Source organism: Lynx rufus, unplaced genomic scaffold, assembly GCF_022079265.1.
Source record: "Lynx rufus isolate CCGP_SWC_20201006 ecotype Redwood Valley unplaced genomic scaffold, mLynRuf1.p SCAF_12, whole genome shotgun sequence".
In the NCBI taxonomy this organism is placed as follows: domain Eukaryota; kingdom Metazoa; phylum Chordata; class Mammalia; order Carnivora; family Felidae; genus Lynx; species Lynx rufus.
In genome coordinates, this window is record NW_025814826.1 from 12,232,323 (window position 1) to 12,253,115 (window position 20,793).

At 41.9% G+C, this 20,793-nt stretch overlaps 1 protein-coding gene across 1 annotated transcript in view; it reads right to left on the minus strand.

The window, feature by feature from the left end:
* Window positions 1-1,683: 1,683 nt before the first annotated feature.
* Window positions 1,684-20,793, minus strand: part of TOX (thymocyte selection associated high mobility group box) — a 306,270-nt gene continuing 287,160 nt past the window's right edge. The window contains exons 7-9 of the mRNA XM_047073968.1: window positions 10,974-11,351; window positions 3,976-4,127; window positions 1,684-3,644 (exon numbers count right to left, since the gene is read on the minus strand). Coding sequence (XP_046929924.1) covers window positions 3,608-3,644; window positions 3,976-4,127; window positions 10,974-11,351 — 567 coding nt within the window. The 3' untranslated portion in view covers window positions 1,684-3,607. The remainder of the gene's footprint in view (window positions 3,645-3,975; window positions 4,128-10,973; window positions 11,352-20,793) is intronic.

Genomic DNA, 20,793 nt, shown 5'->3' on the forward strand with positions numbered 1-20,793 from the left:
AATCAATTTGTCTTTTCGAGTGAGTAGGGCAACTCTTTGGCAAAAGGTGAAAGCTCCATGGGAAGAAGGAGACTGGCTGCTGATGTGCTGATTTTTAATTTTGAATTTATAAATTAAAAAAACAAATCCTAGTAATGAATCCAGCCAGGACACACTGTTCCCTGCAGCCAAGGCTCCCCGTGGACGCTCGTGCCCTTTTTCCAATGGGTTTGGTCCCTTTAAGCAACAGGTGAAAACAATCACAGAGACCAACTTTCATTCGTAGCCATGTTCCCTAATTTGAAGTCGTTAGTTGACCAGTTTTCCATTCTCCACTGGACATGGGAATTGGGATTTTGTTTTTTTTAAAATTTTTTTAAACGTTTATTTATTTTTGAGACAGAGAGAGACAGAGCATGAATGGGGGAGGGGCAGAGAGACAGAGGGAGACACAGAATCCGAAACAGGCTCCAGGCTCCGAGCTGTCAGCACAGAGCCCCACGCGGGGCTCGAACTCACGGACCGCGAGATCGTGACCTGAGCCGAAGTCGGAGGCTTAACCGACTGAGCCACCCAGGCGCCCCGGGAATTGGGATTTTGAAGGATTCTTTCCTGTGTATGCTACAGACACAGGTTAACCCTCTCTTAACCACCGGGGCACTTTGTTTTTTCTTTTCTAATTCGTTATAATTTTGACTTTGGTATTTTGGTAAAGATACTACGGGTTCAGTAGCAGTGCTGCATTTCCCAGAATGACTTTTTTTGAGGTCCAGGAACCCTGCGAAGCGCCATGGCGGGGACTCGGTGTATACCATCACTGTCCCTTTGAGTCACAAGCTACAAGATGTTGTGCCCAGGCTGAATGCCGGCTTCCTTAGACGTGGAGGTTTCTTTTCTTTTTTTTTTTTTTTAAGCTTATTTATTTTTGAGAGAGAGAGCACACGAGCGGGGAAGGGACAGAGAGAGAGGGGAACAGAGAATCTGAAGCCAGCTTTGCACTGACAGCAGACAGCCGGATGCAGGGCTCGAACTCACAAACCAGGAGATCATCGTGAACTGAGCCGAAGTCGGATGCTCAACCGCTTAATCGACTGAGCCACCCAGAGAGGTGGAGGTTTCTCAAGCAACACCTGACAGTACGAGCGCTCAGGTGGATGAGAGGGCATTCTCAGTGCTTCCAGAAAGAACATCTGTGGCCCGGCAGGCGTTAATCCCTACTGCGCCTCATCACTCCTGCCATGAAATTTTTCTTGGGATTTGTCATCTGACTGGGTGTCCTTTAGAGACTGATGGATATCCAGATAGAATACGGTCACTCATGGTAATAATTTTTATTTATGATGTATTTTCTTTTATTTACATTTTTTTTTCCTTTTTTTTTTTTGGTATTGAGTTTTAACACTCTCTCTACCCTGGTTGCACACCTGCTCTAGAAAAGTTGTAAACAACATTGTACTTCTCTGTACAGACTGCCTGACAAAGTCAAAAGGTGGTGGTTCTTATCCTGATAATCACCTTCTTGGTTTAGACAATGCAAGTGAAAATTTTACTTTATCATAATATAATAAATAAAAGACATTAGGTAATTAGTAGTGCTGGTATATTTCTAAAATACTAAACAGACAAACAATAAACTGTGAACTTAATCACATGAGTCCTTATACAGTTTCAAGACAGGAAAATTAGAGCTCTCGGCTACAGTCATTTTAATAATCACATTGGATCTGCATTATTTATTAGTTATTACATGCTCAAGTGATTCAAGGTTGTACAATGCCTAAAATCATTCCAAAGCAAGCATACCTTTTGGCGTTTTCATTCTGACTGGGTTACACAATGCATCTATTTGTATTTCGTTAAGGTGCTAAGTTAATTTCACACATTCCATGAAAGACGCCCCAGCCATCCTCTTGATTTCCAACCAGACTAGCTTTCTTAAAGCAATCCCCTGTCGGGGGGTGACTGGCTAGCTCTTTTGGTTCCCTAGCAAATCTCTAGTACCCTCAGAATACTCTGGGAAGACTCAGGAATTCAGGAAACAGAAGTTAGCGTGGGGAGGCAGGACAGACAACAAGTATCTCCATTTCGAGCAATAGCTTTCAAATTTGGAATGCTTCCCTTTTCTTTTTTGCTTTCTGGTTACTCACCTTTCATTTGTAGACATATTCCTGACAGTATGCTTCCCCCGTCCTTCCTCCCATCCTTGCGTTAATTCCTAAGTGTTTTCTGGATCTTGTGAGAAGCATGCAGGTTGAGGAATTTTAGTTGATTGGACTGCAGGTGTTTGTTTTTTTTTTTTTTTTTTTTTGGAGGAGGGGCATTTACAGAATTGACTAAAACCAGCTGAGAACCAAGAAGCAACCCTTTTCGGAGAGAGAACCCATCTGTTTAGTCTTGGAGTTTGTGTGACGTTTGGGGCAATTCTCTGTTATAGCGTACGAAGAAAGGAAGTTCTTAAATATCAGTTTTTCTGTTTGCATCAACCAAAGAAATGTAGAAATAAGGATGGGTGACTTTAATTTGCTGCTAAAATGAAAAGTAGGTTTGCTTTTATTCATGTCACTGTAAAAACTAAATAATAAAGTATTCACACCAAGCGTGAATTTTTTTTTTTTGCCAGCAAAAGTTAAAACATCAAAGAAACCTCTTTCGAATACTAACAAATTTACTTACAAACACCTATATTTATTATTTCATAAATAGGCGCAACAGGTTCCATAAAAAAAGATTAAATACAGACACAGTATGAAGAAACAATAATACAGAGCCATATGTAAAGGTTATAATTTAGCTGTTTCCAATCTGTTTCTGCATCTAATAAAATACCAGGTAAGCATTTGGCAGTTTTATACATAAAAGGACTTAAATGACATTTACTAACCATTACACAAAAAGTGATACAAAAAAGCAATTTTTCTGCAGTACAAAATAAATGTGTTCGCGTTTCCCTTAACACTAGTTTCTTTTTGTCTGGTCAATGAGACAAAGCCAATTTGTTTTTAAATTAAAATCATTTGGGAATACGTTTTTTTTTTTCAAATATTTTGAAAATATAGAACTATTAGTTGTTTTAAAAATGAAGTAAAAATATGAATGTTTGCCAATTTAACCCCTATTGTGAAATTAATCAACTGGAAGGAGCCAGTTTCAAAGTACAATTTAGCTACAAAAACATTCACATTTTATACTCTAGGAGAGTGTGACATAGATGCTATTTACAAACTTGCTATGATTGCTACATCAAGCCATTTAAAAAGTCTTTAGTAGTTTCATATAAACACCCATTATGAAAACCAATGGAAAATCCAGGACTTTTTACCCGAGACATCTACAGTTGCTAAGGCAGTTACTATAGCGTAGCACTTCACAGCAAAAAACCAACATAAAATCTGAATGGTCCAAATTTCCTTCAGGGAAGAAGAAAAACAATGTCCAGAAGGGATTAAAAAAATAAGAAAGAAGCATGACTATTTCTTCCAGAGTGGGTGACCCACAAGCTCAAATGGTCCTAAGTGCTTAGCAACTTGGATTTTCTAATAAAATGGAGAACTGCCTTGACTGTACAAAGCAATCCACGGTGAAGAGACTTCCCTGAATTCCTCAGCGGAAAGAAGAGGTGTTCAGACTTTCAGGTGAGGTACAGCGCTTTGTCCCTCTGCATGCCCCTGTGTGAAGAGAGAACAGACACGCCGTGTCTTGTTGGAAGGCTAGTGCTACGGGCGACCGTGGGGGAGGTTCGTCTGTCTGTTCTAGCTTGAGGGATGGGGCTGGGCCCTGGGAAAGCATACAGTTAAACGGAACAGGGATCTCAGTTTTTAAGCCATCTTTCTTCTTCCCGCTTTCTAAAAGATGATCTGGTTAGAGTGGGAGAGAGCCAGATCATCTTTTAGAAAGCGGGAAGAAGAAAGACGGCTCTTGCCCTCTACTCGGGAGCAGGGGACACCAAGCATGCTATGAGAGCTGTCCACCAGCAGGTGGCGATGACCCGCCACTTACCCACTACTGCAGTAGTCGTTATTCCAGTCCACCGGCTGGGCGGGAGGGTTTCTGCACCCAGAACGCACGTACTCCATTGCTTGGGTGACCACTTGTGCAGCTGTGGATGTAGGATTGATTATAGTCTGATAGTCGGGTTGAAGAGTAAATCCCTGAAAGGGAAAGCAAGTCCACAAATAAGGATCAAAGTGCCTTGTTAAGAAGAGGAGGCCGTAAATATTTATCCATTGTTTGCAAACACACTAGGGCCTTCTTGCTGGTGTCTTTGCAAGGGCAAACGTATCCAGAGGGCCCAGAAAAATTAAAACAAAGGTAGAAAAGAAGTGCCCACAACCCTATTCTTCTTACCTTTCCTTCATTTAACCACGTGTTAGAAAACCTTTAATCACACTCTTGAGCAGATAAATTGAATTGAGGAACAATTTAAAATATGGGGAAGCCAACTCAATCAACACAAAGCAAAAGGGTCCCTCGGTTTATGTTTTCTATCAAACCTAAGGATACATTAATAGTTAATCCCCAGAATATGCAACAGAATCTCTTTTGAAGGATTCAGGCAGCAGGTGGCTGAGTGTTTTATTAGACTACACCTATTCACATATTGTTCTCAAAACCCGTTTTCTTCATTCAGTCACAAAGGGACCATCTGCTGCTTCTTTTATTTGTGCTTCTTTCTCAGCTAAAAAATTTCAACCAAAGCTTTTTAACAGTTGTTGGACTAATATGAGGAAAGAGATTCAAAGCAACTTGCCATGGAAAACACAGAGAAGGAAAAGTGTAAGACAGAGCAAATATTTTTTAATTGAAAAGTCTATTAGCTGCCAAATAATAATCGACTTCAGGAAGATTCTTCTTAATACACTGGTATGGTGAAGTGTTGACTTTTAATCCTTGCGAAGCTACTAAAAATTCAAGGACAGACTCTCTGAAGTATATAGCTATATCTGGTAAACAAAAAGCATTATACACGAAGATTTATTTTTAGCTTATCTGGTGAATTCAAGAGCAGCATAAGCAAGCTTTGCTGGAAATGACCAAAAAAGCAACTTAATTAATCTCGTGGTTGTCTCTTTCTGCTGCAGATATCATGCATGGTTTTTAACCACTGAAAAATCAAGAGATTTAAAAATGAATCACTCCCTATTTACTTGCAGGGAGATTTGCAAGGCATAATATTGAGTTTTTACTGTTTTGTTTTTTTTTTTAAACTCAGCAGAATGATCAGAGGATTGATTTTTAACTAAGGATATTTCCTTAGACCTTGATTCATGTTTCAGTGTCTCGGGTAAACACTCCAAGTACCTATTATCAAATGTCTTCAATTCTCCATTTTGGTTTTAAGATATTAATTTATTTTCCATTCCAATGATAAAGACTTCAAGCCAATGTCCACACCAACTCCCACCACAGTCGTAGATGAAAGACAAACCTTTGGATGATTAGAGGCACACCATTAAAAAAGCAGAGAATTCAGCCAGCCTGACTACTCGACCTCACACGGACTAAAAGGAACAGAGTATTTTCTCATTTAACAACTGGTTTGTGGACAATAAGTATGTTTGTGTAGACACCACCTGCAGCTCAAAGCTATCAACATTTTCTAAAATAGGAAGGTGAAAAGTTAAGAGGTATAACTGGATGTTTGTGTCTCCAGTCCTTCCCAGGCTGATTTCCTTTCTTTGTCCAGACAGTGCTGTATCTCTCACATGAGGAGTCCCACTGGCTTTGATTAAATGTATTCACTGCATTATGGTCATAGAATCTTGTCTTTATGGGGGTGACCGTCCAGCTTTCTTGACTTCTTTCCTTAGTGTCTAGTATGATACGGGGCAAACAGCAGGACAAAGCTCCTAGAGAGAGGAGCCTTGTGTTGACTTCCATTTTAGCCCCTGTCCTAAGGGCTCTGCCCATGGGGACTTGGGATCAGAGGGTGTTTTCCCTGCTTACTGGATATTCTCAGGGCCTACTCTGTAGTAGTGGCTCAGTAAATCATCTTTTCCAGTAAATAAAATTTAACACAGGCCACCATCGGGAAGGCACGGGGGTGTATAAATGTGTAAATGCCAGGGGCTTTCCTACCATTTTAATGTAAAGTTCTCCATACTGGATTTTGACACAACCGATAAAACGTAACCTAAAAGTAAACACGTGTCAAAAAAAGAGCAGTTGAAAATATCTCGAGTTAGTTGAAGGTATGGAAACATAACGAGAGAGCAAAACACAGAAACAAGCCAACTGCCTTCCACCTAAGCCAACACAATCAAATACAGAAATCACCACTGCTTTATTCCCATCCAATGAGAATGGTTCTTCAAGGTTGGGTGAGAGAATATGAGGAGAACGCTACTCCTCGGGCTATTAGTTTAAGATTAAATGGGTAACTTCAGGTTATAAAACCCAAATTAGGTGTTATCTACGAAGTTCAAAGATTTCAAAGTCAGCCAACCTCCATGCCTCAATTTAAGAAGATCAGTAATATCAAAACGAGCAAGGATCAAGAACAATACAGGCAGAGCCTGGAGTAACATTCTTTTACTTGCTTTCGATTTGGAAAATGAAACATTCTTCTGAACACTATATAGAGAGATGCTGAAGTTGAACCTAGAGCTAAGTATGTTTTTACTATTGATGTAAATATGAGACAACAATGATGATACACATTTTTGGAAAATGTTTGCTTAGCGGCCTAATTAAACAAGGCTGAATATTTTGCATTTTAATGCTCAAGAGAAAAATCACCAACTGTTTTGTAGCATGCCTGGAATTGTAAATTTCATTTTCTGGTGCCAGATTGAAATAAAAATAGAAAACGTGATAAAGATTGATTTGATGTCAGAAGGGACATTTGCTCTTTAATTAGATTTCTGTAGCCCTAGTGGTTTTGTTGTTCTACCAAAGCAAGTCCTAAAAAGCCTGTAGCACAACCGAACAGTGATCCTCATATCCACACTTTACTGGGAACTAATTTCATTTCCTGCCTGTCTGGAGAGGTATTTTCAACAGGCATCAATGTTTTTGTCTTCACAACTGATTTATTCATCAATCTCAATGTGATTTTTTTTTTAAACCTTTAAATTACACCCAAATCCTAAAGCAGCTGTTTATTACACGAGGAAATTGAAAATCTGTCTGTGTGATATCATACAAAGATTTTTTCTTAAGGTTATAAAGGAAGTTGACAGATATTAATGATTTTTTTTTCTCGTGACCTCATTCGACAATACAGTGAACAGGAAAAAAAAATAAAGGAAGAAAACTGGACCAAAAAAAAGAAAAAAAGAAAAAAAAGCAGGTCCATGGGCTTGGTGTATAAAACATTGTTCTAGGGGAAAAAAATGAAACTATTTTTCCTGGTGGACTATGTGATTGGTTTTGTAGGATATATTCATTTTCAGAAGGAGAGTGAAATAGGTAAAGTAATACTGAAATACAAGATTATATTAAAAATACGGTAGCCATTAACTTGCTTTCTCTTTCTCTCTTTTCCTTTTTTTTTTCTTTTCACATTTGAGTATGTGAACATGGCCCCCACACCCAGGAAGCAAGTCTCTTCAGGATACAGGTGGTTTGGATGGTGAATCGGACAGGTTGAATTTCATCCGCAACCTGGTTCTACAACTACAGACTAAAGACCAACTTTGAGAACTTGAACACTGGCCTTGACAGACTGTTGTGATGGTAATAAATTGAGTGACATCAAGGGTGACAGACTTTTTGATACTGATTTTAGGAGTATCGAGTTGTTGGAGCTGCTGGTCTCCCTACCCTGAAGATCCTATTCCGTTTACCTGCCTGTGACTCTGACCTCAGCCCCCATGCCTCTCCCTCATTCACCGTGCTCCCCACTGGCCTCCTTCCAGTGTCCTGGACCAGCCGCGCTCCTCCCCAGGCGGGTCCTTCCAGCTCGAGCCTCAGAGCCTCTGTTCCCTGCTTCTGCCCTCTGCTGGTTGTCCCACCTCCACTTTCCACCTTCTGATTCAGAAAGGCTGCTTTCTCTTCTCCCTTCATGGCTGTGTGAGCCCTCCATAGGGGCCTCCCTTACCCACTGCAGCCGAAGGCTCTGCTATTTCTCTACACAGCCCGCAGCTTGAATTCCAGTTCAGTTTTTCTCCCCCCGCAGGATCTTATTACCACCAACACACCACAACCGCCCCCCAACTCTGATGTCAGCTGCGTGGGGGACCGAGGCCTCATTACCTGTCCTCATTTATCATTCAATTTCCAAGGGCTAGACAGTGCCTGGCACGGGTTAGGGGTTCCATTAATCTTTTTTGAATCAATGAAATAAAAAAACCCCAAACTTCCAAAGAACCGAGATTCTACAAACTAACCTATAATTTCTCGTAATATTTAAACCCTTCCGTTACTCTTTTTTTTTTTCAATTGCTCATTTGTTCACCTGCCCATTCAACAATTGTTTCCTTTCACCCACCATGATCGAGTCATTGATAAAAGGCATTTTAGTCACTCTAGTCTTTTGGCTATTTACTCTCCGTTTTGGGTGCATGCCATTGTGTCTTCTATTATGAATGTAAATTGAAATCAGGTCCTACCATCTCAGTAAGAACACTTTTTGAGACACACTAATAGAACTGACTTAAAGATTGATGAATAACGTGTCCAATGTCATCTGTTCTATTTTTTCCTATTCGGTTCTGATTCCATGTAGAAAGACAAATCTCCTGAGTTCTCACATGGGGCCCTTATGGAATTCTGAGATGTTTAAAAACTACTCAGGATCACAGCTAGCTCATCCGAGGTGTTTGTATACATGCAAAAAGGAACCATCTGAGTGGGTAAATCAGAAAAAAGGGTGTCCTCTCTAAACAGAGCTGTAGCCCTCACCTTGGTGGAGGGGACTGTGCTTTCTCTCTCTCTCTTTCTCCGAGAAGAAACTGACCTGCCGTAGGGCATCATGAGCAGCACGTGAGCCCTCAGCCGGGCAGCACCTTTGGCAGGAGTCAACCCAAGGACGCAAGGTCGTGTTCCTCAAACCATTCATTCTTTACGCAAACGCCACTGGCTCGTTAAAATGCAAGGGCACCCAAGGGTAGCCCTTCTATTGTGAGTGATGACTGATAGAAAGAGTGGAAATTTGACCTTATGAATGTCACTTGCCAGTCACAGACACCGCTGTGGACAAGTATGATGGTAAGAGTTGCCAGTCTTCTTCCCTAGTGAATCAACGACTAGATTCTTGAACACGGGTAATAAACCGTCAGAGCTTTCTCAATATCTTTGGCTTAGGGATCAGGGAAGACTTCAGTAAAGAGGTGAGTCCATTTGCTATTACCATTTTAATCTGAGAACGAACTAGAATTTAAAGACTCCCCAAATTCTTGGGAGACACAGGCTTTCTAATACAAAACCGGTAATAGTCTATAAGAATGATGAAGAGTGAGGCGTGCCTCGGTGGCTCAGTCAGTTGAGCTTCGGGCTTTGGCTCAACTCTCAAAAATAAATTAAAATGAAAACATTTAAAAAAAAAAAAGAATGATTAAGAGTGAGAGGCAGCAGGCCTAGCATTTAAGAATCCGGGCTGTGGGGCGCCTGGGTGGCTCAGTCGGTTAAGCGGCCGACTTCGGCTCAGGTCATGATCTCGCGGTCCGTGGGTTCGAGCCCCGCGTCGGGCTCTGTGCTGACAGCTCGGAGCCTGGAGCCTGTTTCAGATTCTGCGTCTCCCTCTTTCTCTGACCCTCCCCTGTTCATGCTCTCTCTCTCTCTGTCTCAAAAATAAATGAACGTTAAAAAAAAAAATTAAAAAGAAAAAAAAGAATCTGGACTGTGATTTCTGAACAGAACGGGGTTTGAATTCTGGCACCAACATTATGGGCATATTACTTAACTCTGCCAAGCTTGAGTTTCCTTGCTTATAAAATGAAGATAATGCTAGTTCCTGCACTATAAATTTTCTGAAATTAAGGAAAATTAAGGATAAGTTAAGGTAATATATTAAGGTTTGCTATTGTCAGCTCTCAGGAATCCGAATATATAATCATAATAATAAAAATAAATTTGGGGCTACATATATTTGATTCTTCTGTCTCCTCTCCACCCTACCCTGGTCTGACTGTAGACTCAAATTCCACAGAGGAATGAATTCTATAGATATCAATTCCAGATATCAATTCCATAAGAAGCCTGAGTTCACATAATTAATTATTGCTTTGGAAACTATAATAGAGTCATTGGCTTATAAAAGCGCTAGCTGAATTTGATGTGATTTGTAGTTTTTACCTTGGTCTGCATTTTCAAAGCAAGTTTTCAGGATTCTTGAATGCTTTATATTTAGTTTCATTTGTACCATTTGATCCTCATTTTAAAATTTTCCAATAACACCAAATCCTAGAGGCACACTTGATTTCAAAGAAAAGTCAAGCTAAGATTGCACACAAACGGGTTCAATAATTGGGGGAGTAGGCAGAGAGGCTTTCAAACTTCCTGTGTTTTCTGATTTATGCAGCAGCCACATACCCATTTTTAAATAAAACACTGGTTGAAACTTTCATTTCTTCGTACTTTTAAGGTTGTGCCAATTTGATATTTCCGAATATCGAAAAACGGTGGGTCTGATCTCGTTTTGCAGCATTCGTTGGCCTCAACAGGCATACCCATCGAGACTTTCCAAACAATTTTTTTTAAAGGCAGATTCCTCAGTCCCCAAGAAATCTTTAACAGTGTTTGGCATCTCAAAATTATAAATGTACTTTACTCAAGGAGCAGAAAACAAGGAGGGTGATTAGAAGTGCGATTTCTAGAGACGTGGTCGGAAGCCGGGGGGTGATCATGGAAAGAAGCCACGATCCATTGTGATCATGTAATGCTGCCCAAACTCACCGCCTGTAAGTTATATTTTTCCGACATTGGTCGAATACCTTCCATTTTCTCTCCATTCAACAGAACGGAACACACATGCCCCCCTACCCCTTTCGCTGGATGGACAGACCCCCACCCCCCAGCACTTCGGAACAAGGGGAGCCCAGGGTGTGGGCACCTACCTGCTGCATGGTCGGTGAGTGTAAGGCCTGCATGGGGAGCTGGTTCCCAAGGGGCTGCTGCATGGTGAGTGGCTGGGGCGGCTGCATGTTGAGATGCTGGTGAAGAGGTGGACTGATCTGGAGGGGAGGAGGGGGGGACACGGCCATGTTTGCTATAGAGACAGTCACTGGCATTTGGTTATTCGGCTTGGGGGCTATGCTCCTTGGGAGACTGGGATGCATGGCAGTTAGGTGAGGATTCATTCCTGGTTGTTGGTGGTAGTGGGAACTTAGGTACAGAGCTGAGTGGGCCTGGCTGGGCCCATGGAACACTGACGGCTTTGAGTTGATCAGCTGAGGAGGTTGAGAGGTCTTGACGTCAACAGGTTCACTGTAGCTCTGCGGAGGAAACAGACAAGAGCGGAGTTCAGAGACGGGTACGCGGGGTGTTGATTTCCATTAGCAAGACGCTCTGTGCGTGCATTCGGGAACTTCCACGTGAATCAACACCTGTTACTATGCTTGAAAAAAAATTCTTTTTTTTTTTTTTTTAATTTTTTTTTTTTCAACGTTTATTTATTTTTGGGACAGAGAGAGACAGAGCATGAACGGGGGAGGGGCAGAGAGAGAGGGAGACACAGAATCGGAAACAGGCTCCAGGCTCTGAGCCATCAGCCCAGAGCCTGACGCGGGGCTCGAACTCCCGGACCGCGAGATCGTGACCTGGCTGAAGTCGGACGCTTAACCGACTGCGCCACCCAGGCGCCCCTGAAAAAAAATTTTCTTTTTAATGTGTATTTATTTTTGAGACGGAGCGCAAGCAGGGCAGGGGCAGAGAGAGGGGGCCAGAGGACCCAAAGTGGGCTCTGTGCTGACAGCAGTGAGCCCTGGGTGGGGCTCGAACTTGTGCACCGCGAGATCATGCCCTGAGCCAAAGTTGGATGCACAGCCGACTGAACTACCCAGGTGCCCCAACACCTGTTACTATTCTTGACTCTTAATCTAATTTGTAATGTGATTTATGCAAGGCTGAGCTTAATCTTCCTCTTTGTGGAATCTAAAACAATCTCCGGTGACATTTTTTTTTTCCTTTGCCTAAATGCAAGCTCTAAGTTGGTGACTTTTCTCATCACGCAAACAAAGAGAAAGATGAGGGGCAGGATGGATGTCATCAGTGCCCTAACAGAAAATACGAGCAGAGCTCACTTGGAAAGTAATTCAGTTCTGGACTTCTTCCATTGATTGTATGTTTCATTTTTTTATTTTTCTCTTTTATATTCTTAAGAAGCCTTGGCCTAGATATTTGCACAAAGAAAACAAAGCTGGTTGATGGAAATGAAAACGGGAAAAGGAGTTCTAAAATACCTTTCTGAAGTCATACAAAGCCACATTAATATAGCTTCTAAGTAACCACAGAACTCATCTTGATTTTTAAAAGAAGTTTGTGATGAATTGTCCCCCTTAATGAACTGGATAAAAATAATCTCTCTTAGAAATTTTTGACTCCATTATAAATTAATGTAATTTTGCCCTAATTTTTTTATACCTTCATAAAGCCATTCCCTAATAATCTTTTCATTGACTTAAAAACTAGACCTATCGGTGGGAGCTGAAAAGAATCAAGAATTAACCCTGAAGCGTTTCCTCTTGGGCAAACCTACCTCCTACTTTTGCGGAGAGGAAGAGGCTGGTAAAACAAATGGGGGAAAGTAAAACCAGCTGGGGAAGAAAAATACTATTGTGTCCTGGAGAAAAAAGTTGTTTTGTCAAAACAATGTCTTGATGTTGCAAATATACTTATTCTGCAACCTTGAGATCACGCTTACTCCATTTACGGGTCAAATGAGTTCTTGTTAGTGTCAGTGAGGCAGGGTCCTTCCGAATCCCACAACACGCAGCACCACCAATGGACCAGCACGTTAGGGACACTGGTCGTCATGCAGGGTGGCGCGAAACGCCACTTGGGAATTTCATTTCACAAGACAGCCTATACCACTGCTCGCAGCGCAACTCATTTTCCCCCATGGATGTAGGAAAATTAAATGAACACCACAACAAGAACCATGCTGCGTATGTGTGCAGACTTGAGGACAGTACGTGGGGGGAATGAATGGCCAGAGCCACATATTCTCTCCAGAGAAAGGACACAACTGACACCTGTGAAAAATACAAACCACAGAAACCTGGGGTCCCGGGAGGCTCGGAATTCTCCACGTAGAGTGCACAGTAAGGTGCCCCCCAAGAATTCGAGCCCCTCCAAGAGTCCTCTCATAATATTGATCACTGTGTCCATATTGATGCTGCTTATGAAATATGAACAGACATTCAGACTCCCTGTCTTCGGTGTTAATATTTAAAATGTCAAGAATTGTTCACCAAAAATTTTCAAGGGGCGCCTTTAGACGAAAGCTTTGTTAAATGCGGTCCCTAAAAGGCGTTTTCGGTTAAAAAAAAAACACGACAAAAAACACGTAAGTAGGGGTTTTTTTGTTTTTCACTTCTGTTTAAGAATTTGTATTGTTGATGTGCAGAATAGTGAATAATTCAAAGAAAAGGTCGAACGGGTTAATTCAGGCTGTGTAAACAGTGACTAGTTCTACATCAGAATAACATGTACTGCAGCGATAGGCCTCAAAACTCATTCCACATATGCCAAGAAAATTATGTGTTTACGGTGTGCTTGTGTGGTTAAGTCATCCGGGCAGTGGTTTCATTGTGTTTCATTGCCTCTTCCTCAGTCTACCGTAGAAGGGCTAATTTCATACGTAGTCACATACTCCATCGACTTCCTCCAGGAAGAGAACTCTTACACATGATAGGCGTCTATAAAATTTAACACACGTGAGTGCGTCTTTATTTCTTGCTTTATGGATGTTTTTAATCTAAATAGAAGAAAAAGAAACTCACGTTTCCCCTGGTATCAAAACTATGAAATCTACGTATTGTAAAATGTTTTCATTTTTATTTCTGTGGCCAATAATCACCTCGTTATCAAGTGATAGGGCACACGCATAGATACGTAGCCTGAACTCGTACGCGCCCGCGTGTGCACGAGACCAAATGCACACCGGAGCGTAGGACATGTTGCTCAGACATCATCAGACACTCACTAGTGGAAGTAAGTCCGTACATTTGTGAAATTGAACAAACTTCAAGAAATAAACTTTGCTACACATAGAACAGGAATGCCTCACCCTGGTAAGCACGGATGCTGAGGCAGCAGCGAGGCCAGCTTCGTGGGCCGGTAGCTGGTCCTGCTAAGCAGTTCTGGGTACTATACCCACTTCGCCCCTTGACACATGCAGTTGCCAAGTCTTAGGGGGGATTTGGGGAAAAGTAAGTGTCTTGTAAAAAGCAAGGTTCCGGGGCGCCTGGGTGGCTCAGTCGTTAAGCGTCCGACTCTCGGTTTCGGCTCGGGTCCTCATTTCACGGTTCGTGGGTTCGAGCCCCGAGTCCAGCTCTGCACAGAAGGTGCCGAGCTGCTTGGGATTCTCTCTCTCCCTGTCTCTCTACCCCTCCCCCACTTGCACTGTCTCTCTCTCAAAATGAAATAAACTTAAAAAAAAAAACTTAAAAAAAAAAACACCAAACAAACAAGGTTCCATGATCAATAAGGGAACGAGTGCGTGCCTTCTCAGAGCCTTCAGAATGCTAATGTGTGTTGTGAATCTCCAACTGAGAGCCACAGAAACCTTCTTTTCTCAGTGGGTCATTTCATGAGAATAGTCTTCAATGGAAAACACTGGTTCAGAGGAACGAATAAATTACACATACGTATTTAAAATGCAAATAGAACTACATTTCAATTTAAATAGTCACTTCTTGCCTGAAATTTAAACTAATTTTTGTTGCCTCAAAACGCTTACTTGAATTACATAATCCAGGTATATTATATTACACTAATCCATAGTTTCATGTTTCCTGGAACACGATGTGCATGGTGAGTTTCACATTCTAGGTTAAGGATAGTGACACAATTTCTAGAATAAATTAGAAATCTGGTAGCTTTCTAATTACAGCCCAGAAGAGCTACGGAATGTACTGGTTTTCTTCAATAGGAGAAGCAAAATAAACAATGAACCAAATTCTCCTGAATTGCACCTTCTCTTAAAAAGTTTATTTATTTATTTTGGGGGGGGGGTGGCTAGGGGCAGAGACAGAGGGAGAGAGAGAATCCCAAGCAGGCTCTGTGCTGTCGGCGCAAGCCCAACGCGCGTCGATCCCGCAAACCGTGAGATCATGACCTGAACTGAAATCAAGAGTCGGAGACTTATCGGACTGAGCCACACAGGCGCCGCCCCTCAGCCTTTCGAATAACAGCATGTGGTCCACCATATAGAGAGATGACAGAAAGACAGATTCAGAGGGGACGATCTACAGCCCTCGGTACATAAAAATAGAGTCCAACCTAATCGGAGACACTTTTTGCCAACCTCGTGAAGTCTGGCTTCTCATGGTAATTAAACACAACATTTTGTCTCCCCAGCCATTTATCTGTCATTTATCTTCTCCACACTAAGGCATGTAAAGATCAGCAATGCTAAACCTATTTTGAAATAGTGCTTTTCATCCCTAGAAGGACTCTCTCTCTGGGCAAACAAATGAGACAGGTTCCCCAAAAGGATGAGCCAGGCAACACTTGAAACGTAATTTTTAATATGGAGGGAGGAAGAATTTTGAGCAGTTCTATGTTTTGCCTCTGCTTTCTGAATTGTCGAATGTGAGAAGATGGATAATGCGTCTAGTGTCTGATGTGTAGCCACGTGCCTACGCATGATAGGCGCTCCAGTAGAGGCTCTCTGTCTGTATTCCCTCTTTAGGACATGTCCTGCATCATCAAGAAAAGCATCTCTGACCCCCAGAAGATCAGATCGGTCTTTTCCGCTCTCTTCTCTATCAGCATGAACCATACCCTTCTTGAAGTGATGAGAAATTATAACCTCTGTCCTTTGGTTATGTACCCTGCCCTTAATTTTTTTTAAGTTTATTCATTTTGAGAGAGAGAGAGGGAGAGAGAGCGCGCGCAGGGTGGGGCAGAGAGAAATGGAGACACAGAATGTGAAGGAGGCTCCAGGCTCCGAGCTGTCAGCACAGAGCCCCGACGTGGGGCTCGAACTCACGAACCACAAGATCGTGACTTGAGCTGAAGTTGGACGCTCAACCGACTGAGCCACCCAGGCGCCCCCCCCCCGCACCCGTACCCTGCCCTTTGTTCCCCACTGTAGTGGGTGGCGGGCCAGAAGGAAGCTAACTGTGTTCCACTTACATTTAGAGAATTTGTATCTTTATGTAAAGGTCCACTCATTTAGATGGGGAAAAAAACCTGTTTCTAGCTTCACTTCTGATTCTTCTTTTTTTTTAAAATATTCATTTATTTTGAGAGAGAGAACGACAGAAAGAGGGAGTGGGGGAGGGGCATGGAGTGAGGGAGAGAATCCAAAGCAGGTTCCACACTGTCAGCATGGAGCCCGATGCAGAGCTCAATCCCACGAGCTAGGAGATCATGACCTGAGCTGAAATCAAGAACTGGACGCTTAACCGACTGAGCCCCCCAGGGGCCCCTTTACTTCTGATTAACTGTTATTCAGACGAATACAACAAAGTGTCTATTAATTACAGAGCTCTTTTACTGCTTTGGAAGATAGGTAGTAGAATAAGTTCGTTTCCCACAGCCAAGTGCCATGAATTCATAATCTGATTAAATGGGAAGACGAAGAAATCATAAATTTAATCTACTCTGTCATGTTCTTCTAATTAAACTGAGAGAGCAAGGCTACAATTTTGCAGATCAGTTAGATTGTTTATAAAGGGCTCTATACCTACCATTCCTAAATCCCAACTGTTTTCCCATACAAACTAAATAACTTAAATTTGCTTCCATTTTCAAACACACTAACCACTTTTCTTTAGCGGTATGTGGTTTGGGTAGGTCACCTGGCAAATGTGATTTTACCACTGTATACACAACTGAAAATCAACCCTTAAATCTGACATTTTCATGAGAGGAACGTGTTTTTGCTCTTAATTTCTGAGTAAGTTCTATTCCTTCTTTGATTTTAGACCACTGATTCTGAAAGATGTTTTCCATCAGCAAAATGAGTGTGTGTGTGTGTGTGTGTGTGTGTGTGTGTGTGTGTGTGTGAACAGAGACCTTTTGGGTCTTCTCAGTAGAATTTTCCACAAGGGATACAACTCTATAAACCTTAAGATACTTCTTATTAACCACGTTGTTGATTCCTGAGATAGTTTCAATTTCATTTATTTTGTAGAAAGCAGATAATACTGCACAGTGTATAAATGCCCCCATTCTGGGATGATAAGTGTTATAGAAACGAGAAACTGACAAAGCAATTGTTATTTAAAATAGCAAAGTATAAACACAAGACATAAAACTCAGTGGAAGCAACAATATAGGAGTTGTTGAACCAAATCAGATTAATAGCCCATCTAATTTGATTCTTGTTTTCAGCACTGACCAATACTCGATGCACTGGAAATTAAACAGGATTTATGCACCTACTCAATTGTGCATTGTTACTTTTGAAAGGAAAATTCTTCCTGGTCCTTGCAGGTGATTAACTTACACCCTGAAGCGTGAGATTTTATTATCTTTAAATCACGATCTGGGCTTACAGAGCTGCAAATTTTATGTTAACAGTCATAAAATAATCCATCCCATTGTCAAATTCAGACCCAGCGTTTGTCTCAATAGCTCTCCATGGCATGAATTCTAGAAGTTATTTCAAACAAAAGAAATCATTCCTTGTGAATTTATTATCCTTCTGTTGAACTGAGTGTTGTGGCTCTTTACTATTATTGGTCATGGCAACAGAGAACTGTCCTAATTTGATTCAATGTTGTCCTCCACTCTATATTTTTATAAAAAGCTTCCATTGTCCGCTGTACAAGGTAGAAACGAAATCTCCTATCTGATGTGTGGCCTTAAAGTCATGACTCAGATTACTGTTATTTAACATACCAGAGAACCCATTCATTCAAATGTTGTCTCCTCCCAGGCTGGCATTTCTAAGAAGCTGTATGCATATCCCAAACAATGCTGCTCTCACTTGGAATATTTGGGAATTTCCCTACTGGAATTCTCTTCAGAGCCAGTGGGACCCTGTTTTACATATCCTCAGACAACTCTTTGTCTTTTGATGGGGAATTTGATTTTTGGAAACAGCTAATCGTCACTCGAAGCCAAGTCTGTGGGTTAGATCTGGGTGATGTTTGGGGAAAAGAATGAGGTGTGAAAACAATGTAACAAGATTGATTTTCTAACGTGGCTCATACACTTTTCTTGACTGCAGTTCTCAAAGACCAGTTTGAAAAATCTTTTGAATTCTGGGAGCAATAATAAAAGAAGTTTGTAGCCTCCCGAAGTGACTACTTTGAATGCAACACTCATTTTGGGAATATAAATTCTGGTCTAGGTGGTAAAATGAAACTAGTTCCATTGCTTTAAAGTTAGACATTATTTTCAATATAATAATTCAGACCCAGGTCTAGGAATTCCCAAGTCTATGGAAAATCTATATACCCTTAAGCTTTACTTAATGGCCCAACCCAAAATGACCTTAAATGGCATGTTCAAACCAGGGAGCTCTAGCCTTCATAATCGTATATATTATTGGTCGTCAAACTATTAGTCTCCCCTGACTAACAGCTCATAAAGACCATTTCAATTAGGAAAGCTGGGTAGATGGGCTTTTAAAATATCTCCATCATTTCTTGTATTTATAAAAGGATGTCTCCATGAAGCAAATTTTTCTTATGTTAAGGTCACTTTTAAAATTCCCTTATGTACGGGCGCCTGGGCGACTCAGTCAGCTAAGCGTCCGACTTCAGCTCGGGTCATAATCTCACAGTTTATGAGTTCAAGGCCCGCGTCAGGCTCTGTGCTGACAGCTCAGAGCCTCGAGCTTATTTCAGATTCTGTGTCTCCCTTTCTCTCTGCCCTCCCCCATGCGCACTCTTTTTCTCTCTCTCAAAAAAAAAAAAAAAAAAAATTAAAATTCCTTTATGTCAAAGCAGCCTTGCAGACAAATTGAAAATCTGACGCAGCTGAATTTTCTATCACACACAAACTCTGCACACCTACCAATACATGGAAAATAAAATTGACAATAATAATAATAATAATGAATGGCTGGTATTTATTCAGTGCTTCTTGTGTTCAGGCTCCTGAATCATGGCATTTATACAGTGTTTCTATATAAACAGGGAAGCCCTGTGATGTAGGTCCTGCTGTCTGTCTTCTCCGCTTAGCAGGTGAGTAAATTGAGAAGTAGACGAGCAACGTGCATGAAGATCTGAAGTCAGAAGTGGGAAGCCTGGAATCTGAACCCACACCTACTTGCGCCCGGGCCTTGTGGACTTTGCTGCCCTCTGAGGACCGCCCTCTCTCTCAGTGTGAGGCTGGAGGCACTTTAAAGAACCCCGGATAGATTTTCCGTGATGCCCCATGCCTTAGAGCTCTTCTCCCATCCTCATTTATAAACCTTTGCTTCCTGCCTTTAAAAGAAATTATGTGCCCAGCCCGTTCAAGAGTTTAGTAAGGCCTTGCTCAGATCGAATTCCTCCAGTCTGAAACGCTGTTTCCCGTTCTAGAGTCACAGAAAATGGGGGCACAGGTAATCAGAGTCCTGGGTCTAATGCCCGTCATGGGCTTGGACAGGCCTGCGTCTTTGTTTTTCAGGCTTAGGAATTTCCAATGCTCTCTTCTCAGCTACTGCCTTCTGCCCCTTTACCTTTCAGTCACGTTTATGACTTTTTCGTCTGAAATGTCTTCAGTTTCCCCTCCTTTAAATTATAGAGCCCCAAGTGGCATAAGTTATTCCAGGGTCTGACCGGTGTCATTTTTGCAACACTCTGTGCTCCCGTTCACGCCTTCGATCCCAGGGTTCTTGCACGGCAGAGTCGCCCCCGGCTGGGTCCCTCACCGGTCCATGGGACCAGGTGAAGCAAGTGCAGGGACAGCTGGAAAAGCCTGATATGGAGCGAAGCTTCCCAAACACTCTGTGGGCCCTAGATTCCCCTGAGGGTCTCTGGCCAGTCCCTGGGGTGCGGGTTAGTGGGGGGGGGTGGGAGTCGGCAGCCTTTTAAACCTCGTACCACCACCCCACCTCAGTTAAGTCATTGCAGCTTTACTCTCAGCTGTCTACTACGTAAGAGCTGGCATACAGTTTTCTTGGGGGATGACAAGAGGTTGTAGTTCTAGAGGCACAAATATTTGACAATCACTCAGGATAGAAAAAGCCTAGAAGCCTTCGAACGAGACGGCGAAGCGATTGAGGACGGTCTGCCCCTGCCAGCCTCTCGTCTCTGTGGGCGGATCATTTAATCTCTCTGCCTAGAGACCATCTAGAAAATGGGCTAAATATTATCTTGTAGGTTGTTAGGAGAAGGATGAGTAGGAACACCTGGAAAATGCCTGGCCTCAGATGTGATACACAGAAGCTACTCGACAGCAAGACGCCTTTTGTATTTGTGTTATGATTGGAAAAGATTCCGTATCTTGCTGACGATGTGTCCGTGTTATCGTTCTGAAGTATGAAGGCTAGAATATTTATTTACCATGACTGAGTGTTTTTATTTTTGGTAGATGTCAATTTTATTCCGGCCCAGAGTCATGATAATTAATATGCCGGATTAGAAGGTATATAGTATATTTAAGCTGGAACATAGTAATTGGGAGGAACGTTGCTCATCCTAGGACTCCGTTTTCATAGGTGGAGCCAGTGTTAACTGGCTGTTTCTATTTTTGATTATGTTCCATAAGAAGCAGCTAACTTTAGAATACAGTCTTCAAGCTTTTCAAGTACGGGGACACATTTCACTT